This window comes from Phalacrocorax aristotelis, chromosome 4 (assembly GCF_949628215.1).
Source record: "Phalacrocorax aristotelis chromosome 4, bGulAri2.1, whole genome shotgun sequence".
Taxonomy (NCBI): domain Eukaryota; kingdom Metazoa; phylum Chordata; class Aves; order Suliformes; family Phalacrocoracidae; genus Phalacrocorax; species Phalacrocorax aristotelis.
The window spans coordinates 56,625,457-56,637,111 of NC_134279.1; the positions used below are offsets into that span (position 1 = coordinate 56,625,457).

Genomic DNA, 11,655 nt, shown 5'->3' on the forward strand with positions numbered 1-11,655 from the left:
CCCACTGTATCCCCAGTCTTCCTTTTACTGCTGATGTATTTAAAGAAGCCCTTCTTGTTATCTTTGACATCCCTTGCCAGATTTAATGCCAAGTGGGCCTTGGCCTTCCTCATTGCATCTCTGCGTGCTCTGAAACATTCCTATATTCCTCCCAATTGGCCAGTCCCTTTCTCCACATACTGTGAACCTCCCTCTTCCATTTGAGTTTCTCTAGAAGCTCTTTTCTCATCCATGATGATCTCCTGGCTCCTCTGCCTGACTTCATTCTCCTGGGGATGCACTGATCTTGAGCTCGGAGGAAGTGGTCCTTGAATACTGTGCAGCTCTCTTGGACCCCCTGCCTTCCAGAGCCCTAGCCCATGAGATTCCTCCTAGCAGGTCTCTGAAGAGGCCAAAGTTGGCCATCTTGAAGTCCAAGGTTGTAATCCTACTTGTTGCCCTGCTTCTACGTCACAGTATCCTGTGACCATCTCATGGTCACTGCAGCCAAGGCTACCCCCAACTCTCACATCCTCAACCAGCCCTTCCCTGTTTGTTAGGATAAGGTCGAGCAGCACATCTCACCTCTTTGACTCCTCCACCACTTGCATCAAAAAGTTGTCCTCAGTGCTCTGCAGGAACCTTCTGGATCATGCATGGCTCACCGTGTTGCTTTTCCAGCAAACATCAGGGTGTCTGAGGTCCCCCATGAGGACCAGGGCCTGCAACTGTGAGGCTACTTCCAGCTGTCTGTAGAAGGTTTCATCAACTTCCTCTTCTTTATCAGGTGGCCTGTAGTAAACACCCACAACAGTGTCACCCATATTTGGCTGCCCCTTAATTTTTACCCACAAGCTCTCAACTTGTTCTCCTTCCAGTCCAAGGCAGAGCTCGATGCATTCTAGTTGCTCCCTCACATAAAATCAGCTCCCCCACCTCGCCTTGCTCGTCTGTCTTTCCTGAAAAGCCTGTAGCCATCCATGACCACATTCCAGTCATGCGAGCTATCCCACCATGTCTCTGTGATTGCAATGAGATCATGGCCCTGTGACCGCACACAGACCTCTAGTTCCTCCTGTTTATTCCCCACGCTCCTTGCATTGGTGTACAGGCATTTCAGAAAGGTGCTTGAGCACACAGGTTTCCCCAGGGGGGTGTACGAGGACCCACTACAGCCATGCAAACCCTTGAGGTGGTTGGTCTGGTTGCCATCGCATGAGGCGGCCACGGCACCTTTATCACTGCTCAGGTTGTCCTGTCTTATTCCCCCATTGTGTATGATGGCATTAGCATTGCCAGTTTGTACCCCCAAGTTCCTCAGTTTAAAGCCCTCCTCACCACGTTTGCCAGCCTGCTGCCAAAGATTCCCTTGCCCCTTCCAGACAGATGGAGTCCATCCCTCCCTAGCAGCCTATGGTTGTTGAAGAATGTCCCATTGTCATAAAAGCCAAAACCCTCATGTTGACACCAGCCACGTAACCAGGAGTTGATTTGCATTATTCACCTATTTCTAGTTGCCCATTTTTCTCCAACAGGTAATATGGAGGAGAAGATAACCTGAGCACCAATATTTTTCACATGCTTTCCCAGAGCTTTATAGTCTTGCTTGGTTCTGCCCAGACTCTGGCTTGCAGTGTCGTTTGTGCCCACATGGAAGAGTAGCAGAGGATAGTAATAGGTGCTTTTGACAAGTTGTGGCACCCTCTCAGTGATGTCTCAGATCTTAGCTCCCAGAAGACAGCAAACCTCTCGTGACTCCCTGTCAGGTCGGCAGATGGGCACCTCAGTGTCTTTTAACAGAGTCACCCACTACGAGCACTCATCTCTTCTTTTTGCGGTATCTACTCTGTGCTGCTGGTATTTACAAAACTGTTTTGATAAAATGTGAGTAACCTAAGTGGTGTTCTTCATGTCAGGGAAGCCCAGCTGAGATTCACCAGACTGCTCTGTGGCTGACTTGCTTGGCTTTCTTAAATCACATAAAATTTAGGTTCTGCTCAAAGTACTTAAGTTGGTATGTCAACAGTGCTGGCCTTTTACCGAAGAGTTCAGCGCTCAGCACATTCATAAATCAGACCCTCCCAGATACTAATTCTCTCTTGTGCCTGAGGGAAGTTAACTCACTTCTTCCAAATGGGTATGTTACCCTGAAGTAATCAGAGGTGAAGAGAACGTTCTCTTCATTTTATTGAAGCTATTCTACTTTGCATTGACTAAAGCCAAACCTCAGCTGGGTCAAAAAACATGAAAGTGTGAGCATTTGGGTATCCATAGCAATTCATCACTCATCTGAAAGGATTTAAAAAAATAGGAAATGCTGAGTTTCAATCCTCCTTTTGGAAAAATACTTCACTATTATATACCAAGCATTCTTTGGATTAAGCCTTTGATCCAAAAAGTGGTTTGAAATATTTTACTAGATGAGACCCAAACTGGAAACTGACTATATATATATTTTTTTTTTTTAACTTGAAGTAATCTGAAACCACATAGCATAAAGACTCCCACACAAAGTTTTGTTTCACTAAAATCTGTACACTGAACTCTTAAATTTTTCCCGTAAGTGCAAGCTGTAAAGAGCGGAGCTTGTCAAGAGCACTTAGATATTTCTCACATTATATACTTCGTTATTAGTATTGTTTGCTTGGGATGTTCATAATGGATAAAATTCATCCACAGCAGAGGGGCAGCTAAGGACTGCATGCCACTTAAATCCAGCGCAGGCCTGCATATTAGCCTTAAAATAGAAATTAAGTGGGGCATGGCCTCCCCTCTCTCCCCCTTCCCAACAGGACTAACTTAGATGTAAATTGCAATACCCAAAATAAGTGGAAAAGTTTCCTTGACAAGCTGTATGGAGTTAAAAAAACGACATAAACTCTCACTGCTAAATCCAAGCAGTGGATTTAGCTTGATTCTGTAGTGCATTAAAGAGGACAGTGTGCAGTGGTCACAAAGTTCCTTGTAAATTTGCCTGCTATAAAGCTAGTTTTAACCTACAGCTCTAGTGGTAAGAGGCAAGCTGAATCCCTTGCAGGTCTCAGGGAATTAATTCATCTGTTCAGCTGGGCTCTAAGAATGGGGTTTTTTTCTAAAACTGGAAATATCATTAATATACCACAGAAAATGTCAGGGGTTTAGAGCTATCCTTTTATAGCTCTTAAAAATAATCTTTTAAAAAAATAAAATCAAAGTGAAATTAGACATAAAAGATAATCATTTACCATTGAAGTGTGATATTAAGTACTCAAAAATCTGGTGACGGAAATGTTCCCACAGTAGCCATAACCTGACATCAGATTTCACAGGTGACTTCTCTCTAAGCATTCAGTGTAGTGCAGTACTTTGAATGTTGGTGAAAGGTAATAAAAAACCTACACATGTCAGATGGATAAGTTCATCGTAACGTCAGATTTGATGAGTATTTTTTGATGATTGTATATTAATTAATTTTACTTAGATTCTTAAGATTAAATCATAAAACACAATAGGATTCATCTTACATTCGCTCTGAATATAATGTAATTTTGAGATAGTAGGTGGAAGAAAAGTTTATTCAGGGGTTTAACATAGCTGTGTACCAGACTGAAGGTCCTGTGTAGCCTAAAAGCATAAGGATTTATTCCCTAAGCAAAACAATCTGAAAAAAATTGCATTTCATGCAAAATCATGTGCAAATCACATACTGCCAATATTCTGAAGCATGCAAAAATTATGAATCAAAATGCAAATAGTATTGTTGGATTAGATATCATTTCTTTTACAGCTACAAATAAGAATAACTTTTCTTCTCTTTGCTGTTCGGTTTCTGAGCCTTCCAATATAGTCAGTCAGTTTAAAACCCTGTTCCTGTCCTGTTTTCATTTTTTATGAAATCAGTTAAATACATGGAATTAATTTGCATCACAATTTTATTAACAATTTTAATGAAATGATTTTAAGATATGTTCTCAATAAATACAAAGTATTTGCTAAAAATTTTTTGGCTTATGCAAGAGTTAGTTCTGTTTATAGCTGTATCAGTTCAAAGGAACCCTCAGTTGGATTATTTGATTAATTCAATAGACTATGTGTAGCAGAACTGTTGGTTTTTTTTAATAAAAAAGTACTTTTGAAGAAACAGAAAATTATGAATATAAAATACCCCCAAGAACTTCGTTTTCACTAAAATTACATCACAGAAAAACTCAAGATTTTGGGTTAGTTTGGTTGGGTTTTTTAAATTGTTTTAAGCTCTTTATTTAAACCAACAAACAGGCTCAATTTTATAGTGCTGTCAAAGGGATTGATAAAACTCAAATCATTTCACTTTTTTTGTGTATATTTTCTGGACAAACGGTAGCATCTCTTTAACAGATTCCATTCTTCCTGATTGAGGTACTGCAAGTTGAAGCCATTTAAGATGTTGGCTATGTGTTGTTTCCAAATGATTATTTTTTATGTCAACTTCAACTATGATGTACATGTCTTACACCCAGCTATAACTGTTGTACTCCAGAGCTAAGATTTTCCGTTCTTCATATCAGTAAAAATAAGCTGATTTATAAACAAATTATACTTGAGACAGTAGGAATAAAGTAGCTGAGTGAGGAAGAGATTTATTTGTGAATCTGCCTCTGCACATGTAATAAACTGGACATTTGACTTACAGAGAGAGAGGAGAATGGAGCAGTCAGGTTAATTAGATTAGGTAATATGATTTCCTTTATTTTAAGCCTGTTGCATTAATATTTAAGAAAATAAGCGTACACAAAGACTGAAATATAGATAAGCAGAATATCATTATATTATGCTTTTAATGTTTCCAGTGTGGTATTTTTCTCTGTTGCAGGAGATAGAGCTAAAGAAATCTTCAAATAGTTATTCAGATTGCGCTTTATGGATATCCACAAGCAATTTAGACCTATCTAAGCTTTATTTGACTTCCAGAAGTACTTGGTTACAATTTTCAACCAGTAGTTGGATGGTTGGCTGTTGTATTTGTCATGTTCTGCTCCTGACTGGAGCTCTGTTGCCATTATTGTTCCACAGGGAAGCCAGAGAGAACTTCTTCTGGTTCCTGTTTTGACTGTCATAACTGACAGAAGCAGATTTTCACTGCAGAGAATCAGGTTCATAAGTTTCTAGTTCATTTTCCATCAATATTTTGTAGTAACTGCTTGCAAGTGATTATCAGTCAGTTCTGCCAGTAAATGTTGGCTAAAACGTGTGCAGAGAGCAACATAGATGAGGAATAAATACAGTCAAAGTAAATAAAATCTGCCTTCCTGATCAGAGAAATCTGTTTGAGATATTCTGTTGAGTCTAATAGACTTGGGAGTCTAGTAGCCATCGTGGTAGAGGTGGTGAGTAAGTGCAGGAAAAGGGCGATCTCACTTTTTGAAAGAAAGGAAGCCGTATAAGAACAATAAAGGAAAAAAGAAGTGGGAAGTTCAGTGTCTACTGCAACTGCCTGGAGAAGTTGGAGAACCAGCAGCAGGTGGGAGATCCTAGAAAGGGCAGGAGCCGGAGGGACAGATTGTAAGTCAGTGAAGTTTTTAGTTTTATGTGCATGTTGGAGCAAGTATACTTTCTCTGAGTTTTTAAGAACTATTCTTCACTCCTGGAAAATAAGTAGTTTCAGGTAGACTGAGCTATTTGAAGATCTTTGGCGTTATTCTGGAAGGGCTGAGAAGGTGCAGTGGAGACAACATCTGATCACACAATCCTAGCCGCAAATGAGTGTGCCAGCATAGAGAGCAATAAGGAGATGTTTTCTGAATTAGAGATGTAGTTAAATTTATCTGATAATCCTGATGTTGAAAATTAAACCAATATCTTTTGAGAATCCTTTCATATGTATTTATAATTTCTTTTGGGTTTCAGCAGGTAGAAAATATTGTGAGAAAAACCTCCCCTCTAGCAGAAGTCTTGCTTCTGTTAATAACACACTATTGAGAAAGAAGTGCAGGAGCACATAAAGAATTCTTTGTGAGGGAGGATTTGTTAATTTTTAAAAGGAGAGGTGTGGGAGAAACCTGTGTTTGGATTAAAGTTATCGTGAATTTAGGCAATTCAGTGAAGCATACAGAGCTCAGTGCTGTAAGGTACTGAACCTCAGGGCTCTGATCCAAAAAAGCATTTAAATACCTGCCTATTGTCAGGCTCCTGAACAATCCTGGAGCAGGAAATGGAATATTTTATATTCTCAAGGGTGTATTTCAGTGCTTTTCTGAAATAGATTCTTAGTACATTGCAGCTTTGAGGCCTTGAGAAGCAAAGGAGTACCAGCAAAGAAGTAAGTATACACAGACCAACTGAAAAAATATCTTGATTTATGAAGTTACAGCAAAAAACTGGGCAGGAAAGACAGAGTTGAAGACTACAGGGTGTTGCTGACAGAAAACTTCTGTTTCTTAGTTATAGTGTTGTTACATTTGAAGAAGCTAAGATTATAAACTAGGTTAGATATTGATGTTAATCATGTTATTGAAAATCAGAGTAACAATGCTGAAATCACTATCTGGTTAACTACTCAGTTTTACAATCAGATGCTGCAAAGCCAAAATAGTTCCATAATGCCAGGTGACTCTCGATTTAGCATATTCATATAGTGGTTTGAGGTATGAAACGAAATGCCAGATACAACAATAGAAGGAAGGCATGTAAATCTATTTAAGAAGGTGAACATATTTCTGGAGGAGAAAGAGGAAGGAAATCGCTGCATGTGCTAAATATTTGGAATGAATGTAATGAAGCAGAAAATCATTTGTGTTTTTCACTCTGAATAATGCAAGTACCAGCCCTGATGGATTGTTGTCGCTCTTCTTTGGATCTTGATTATTCATGGGTTTCTCTAGGTGGACTACCAATATGTGACACTTCATCCTGGGATGCTGGCTAAAACAAAAGAAAAGCAGGTTGTTTAATGCTGCTGCTGTTAGACTGTTATTTATTTGCTTTTGTTTTTTGTTTTGTTTTGTTTTCCCCTGTCTCATATAAAATATTGCAGTCTCTTAAATTCCTTTGAATCATAGAACTGCACAGTCAGAAAGACACTGGAGTGTTCATATTGCTCCTGCATTCTTTATAATTGTAATTACATTTCTAATTTGTAATTCTGGAAAACAGAATACTAAGTGATTCAAGAATCTCCTTGCAACTCTGTTCCACTAACTCAAGATTGAGCTGTCATACCCTGGCAAAGGTGGTTAACTGATGCTGGTGGTGTTTTCAGTAAATTATAAGGATAATATAGTTTCTCTACGACATGTAGATACCTAAACTGTTTTGACTCTTTCAGGTTTGGTAGCAGACACATAACTGCCACTGAAGACCCAGTCTTCATTGTCATTTAGGCATTTAATCATCTTTAAAATTTTTCCCTTTGGTTTGATCCAATCAATGCCTCTTGAACTCTGTAGATATTTCTGTGAGCTTTAGATAGTGTCCTAAATTAAGATCATGACGTTTAGATGATGCCAGCATAGCATCATTTCACTTCACAGCTGGAGTTTTGAAATAAGGCTTCAGAAATGAAAACACTTGCACAGATTTAGCAGCTACCACCTAATTTTCACATTCATATTCTGCTTAAGACTTCAAAGCAAAAGTGATATCTGGAAAGAATAACAGCCTAGATCCGATTTTCAGGCGTGTGAAGCACTGAGCCGTGCCTGCTGATAGGCCATCAGGTGGTTCTCCCAGCCGTTGCAGAGTGCCTCTTTACCAACAACTTCATAACCTCCTTTCCCCTGCCAGCTTGTGCAGTAAGAGGTGTACAAGTGAATTCTGAATGCAGTGAGGCAAGTCTGGGATAATAACTGACAGTAAGAAGCACAGTGAAATCACTATAGGAATAAAAAAATAAAAGGCTAAAGACACTGTCAGTAGTGAGCAATCTCTCTGTTATTCTAGGATTAATACTCCTTTTTCTGTCCAGGGATTCTGCAGAGTTGACATCTGCAGAGCATAATATCAGTAGACTGTTCTGGGAAGGTGAGTTAAGAGCTTCCAAAAAAAATCTAAGCCCTTGGAATATTTTTATTTAAGCAAAGGGATTGCAAATTGTATGGTAGTATTTTCATAATACTACAAAATCTAATTTCTCATCATAAACTTTTTGGGGTGTAATAGCAAACTAGCTCATTTAAACATGCCTGCAGGGTTTTCCAGTGCAGATAATCTGTGGGCATTATGCACGTTTCATTACCTGACTTTTTAGGCAGGCAGTGAAGTTATTCTTGCCATAAACATTTTCAGGAGTGCAAATTTTGACAACGGAACACTCTTGTAGAACCAGACCTTCAAACTGCGTACCAGTCTGGTATAGTTCTTCTGACTGAAAGGAAACACCACAGTTTATCCCAGCCAAGACTCTGAGTCATGTTTTTCTAAATGGTAGCTGATCAGTTTTCTGTGTAAACCAGTGCTTGCTTAATACTTTTTCTTTCCTGCCTTGTGTTAGGATCCCCCCAGCGAACCGGTTCCCCCAAACAAGACCACGAAGAAAGGAAGCACGACAAAGTCTTGGACAAGGGCAGTGAAAGTGGGACTTCCTGTAACGAGTTGTCCACCTCGAGCTGTGACAGCCACTCGGAAGCCAGCACCCCTCAAGAAAATGCCACCAGCACTCAGCCATCCACAGCCCACCAGCCAAATACTCTGACTTTGGATCGTCCATCTAAGAAGGCCCCAGTGCAGTGGATGCCACCACCAGACAAACGCAGGAACAGTGAACTATTTCAAACTCTCATTAGCAAGTCCAGAGAAACAAATCTTTCCAAAAAGAAGGTATGTGAGAAGCTGAGTGTTGAGGAAGAAATGAGAAAATGTATCCAAGATTTTAAAAAAATCCACATTCCAGATTACTTTCCAGAGCGCAAACGTCCCTGGCAGTCTGAACTCTTACAGAAATATGGGTTATAGTAATCAACTCTTTCATTACATATCTCCGGGCCATTTGATGTTTATTAAGTTGCCACTAACTTACTGATGTCCTCCTTCTGGCTAACTCTGCCACCAGAGCTATTCCTGCTGCTTATTTCTTTCTGTGAACAGTGGATGTTGGATAGTACATGGTTTCTTTAAAAATATATATAAAAAGATAGAAACTTAAAAAATACAAAAGGCATCTCATCAAAACCACCTCATAGTAGCAAAGAAAAATATGCATGGTCAAGAAAGATGGTTTTCGAACTGTAGTCAGTTGAGCTTCATTATCGCTTTGGAACTTACCAAATAAAAATCTCACTCATCAATTAACACCTCGTTTTATGTCACCAATAAAAATGACTCAGACTTTCTATGGAAGAAGAGAAACAGGGTTTAAAATTCGATCGAACTGGTTTCAGAACTAATTCCGAACATTCTTTCAATGTTAACGCAATAAAGCAAATACCTATTTTGCATGAGCACAATGTTACAAATAAATCACACAAGAACAAGAGGTTGTCTGTTGCTTGGAGAATTATTTGTCTGATACCAAGCCTATAAACGTAAAATGTCTAAGGGATTGAATTTACTTTGTTCTGGATCTGTGATTTTTTTGTGTGTACAGTGTTTGTATGTAAGGATGGTGTAAATATGCCTTATACTGTTTTATTATTGCACCAACAAAGTTCATCTATTAGTGCTTGTCAGGATTATTTCTGTGAAATGCAAACTTATGGCAGATTGTGAAAACTGGTTTGATGGTCTGAAAGTTTCTGTTATGTTAGTTGCTAAAATTGGAGAAAAATAAAAAAGACTTTAATGTATTTATTAAAAGAACCATCTGGTAGATTTTCTTGGCTATCGTTATCTCCTCTTTTTTAAAAATAGAGTCAAGCAAATTGTTACTTTTTGTTTAATGTTTTTGTAACTACTCTGCTGGAAAAAAAACCCAAACAAAAAACATGTTTCAAGAGTGGGTGAAAATATTTAGGGTGGTGCCACTAACGGGAGCCATCATACAGACTCTCCAAGAGGAAGAGAGCATCAGGGAATAAACTAAAAAACTGAGTGGTTTTGCTAACTGAGCTGAAAGCAGTTCCAATTTGACAAGTTCACAAAAATCAGCTTAGAAATAGAAGATTTAAAATATCACAGCAGAGTGCACTAGATTTACAAAGGAAAAGTATTCTATGAATAGTCAGCTCTATATGACAAACCTATTTACTCAGCCCACATACAGAAGAATCAACACCTTTCTCATTAAACACCAAGAAGATGACTGTGGTTCAGACGGCCATAGCTGGAATGGGTAAGGACCGCTGGTGTTTACAACAGAGCTGCTGAGTTCCTACAGGCTTGAAATTATTACTGTGTGCACACACACCAACGTACACATACCATTAGAACCATTTAGAAGGGTTCCTCCCCATATGTATTCTATAGCAGGAACTGTACAAATGTGTCAGAAGAGATGTTTTACATCTGATGGTAATTTTAACTGTTTAGCTAAAATAAAGAGGACTTCTTGTGTTGTAATTTCCAGGGTTATTCCTAATGCCTGTATTTCTAACAGGCCACTTTAAAAAAGATTGCATACTTTTGATAGCAGCTCAGTGACTTTGTTCACTTCTTTTTAACCTATCTAGAGTTAGTTACTCTCCTACTCAGTTAATCAGTTGGCTCCAACATTTCATCTTTTGACAACATTTTTATAACTTGAAAGAGTATATCTGGGACAAGTCTAGACTGAACTGATGCAGTTCAGTGTGAAATAATCTGGCTTCTCAGCTCTGCCCTTATGTTCCTTGCTTGCTTCTTTCTCTAAGGTCCAAAAGACCCATTCCTTTTGAAGGTTTGTTGCTTCTTAGACACGTTTAGCATTTGCTTTCTCTCTCTTTTTTAATCTTTAGCTGCCTAGCCTTTACCTGATGACATTTCTAACTATTTAACCATGACTTACTGTCCTCCAGTGGATACAATTCTGGTTTTATTCAGTCTAAAGTTAGACTATTTTTGAGAGCTTTTAAAAATCTCATGCTGAGTTTTCTTCTGGCCTTTTGAATCTATCTTCATTGCACTTCTCACTCCTTACGCTGTTTTCTGTTACCTTTGTTTAAGCTAAGTTTCTATATGGGATGATACCTTTTAGGTTCAGAGAGCATCTTGAACCTTCCCATTAAATAATGCCATTGACTTTGGAGATTTGTTCTGCCTTCTGAGTTATTCTCAGTACTCCAGGCAGTACCTCCCTGTAGTAAGCTGAGGTGTTTGTTTGACCTGTCCATCAATTTTTATTTGCCTGTATATAGATGTTTTTATGAGCTTTTAAATTTTTTTCTTTTAACATACTACCTAAAATTTCTCAGACCATTTTTAATTCATTCTTGAGGAGAACAAAGTATTATCCTAATACATAGGCAGCATTAGATTTATGATAACCTTAGCCGCTTTCCATGTGTTCATGAGGCCTGTGAGTGATGTGGCAGATAAACTACATTGCTGTTACTTAGCAACCACACCGGCATCTCAAGATGACGTGTTTTGGGTTTGGAATTGCACAGTGTATGCCGTCCTCCTTCTTCCAGAATGAAAAACTGGGAAGTGTTATAGTCAGAGTGTGGGAGAAAACAATGGCTCCTGAGAAACCTTCAGTCATATTCTCAAATTCCCATCACACTTTTCATCCAGTTCATCCATTTACAGCTCCAACTCTATCTATATGGTTATTAATCGACAGTTTTCAGATTCCTGCCTGTACTTAGG

General features: G+C 38.8%; 1 protein-coding gene across 2 annotated transcripts in view; it reads left to right on the plus strand.

Moving 5' to 3' along the window:
• The window catches only part of KCTD8 (potassium channel tetramerization domain containing 8), a 103,749-nt gene extending 94,033 nt beyond the window's left edge, over positions 1 to 9,716 (plus strand). Inside the window, exons 2-3 of one of the 2 annotated variants that reach the window (XM_075091578.1) lie at positions 7,901 to 7,956; positions 8,426 to 8,513. In XM_075091578.1, the coding sequence (XP_074947679.1) occupies positions 7,901 to 7,917 (17 nt within the window). In that variant the 3' untranslated portion in view covers positions 7,918 to 7,956; positions 8,426 to 8,513. Of the gene's footprint in view, positions 1 to 7,900; positions 7,957 to 8,425 lie in introns of both variants that reach the window. The other variant, XM_075091575.1, reaches the window with a different exon arrangement.
• The last annotated feature ends 1,939 nt before the right edge of the window (positions 9,717 to 11,655 follow it).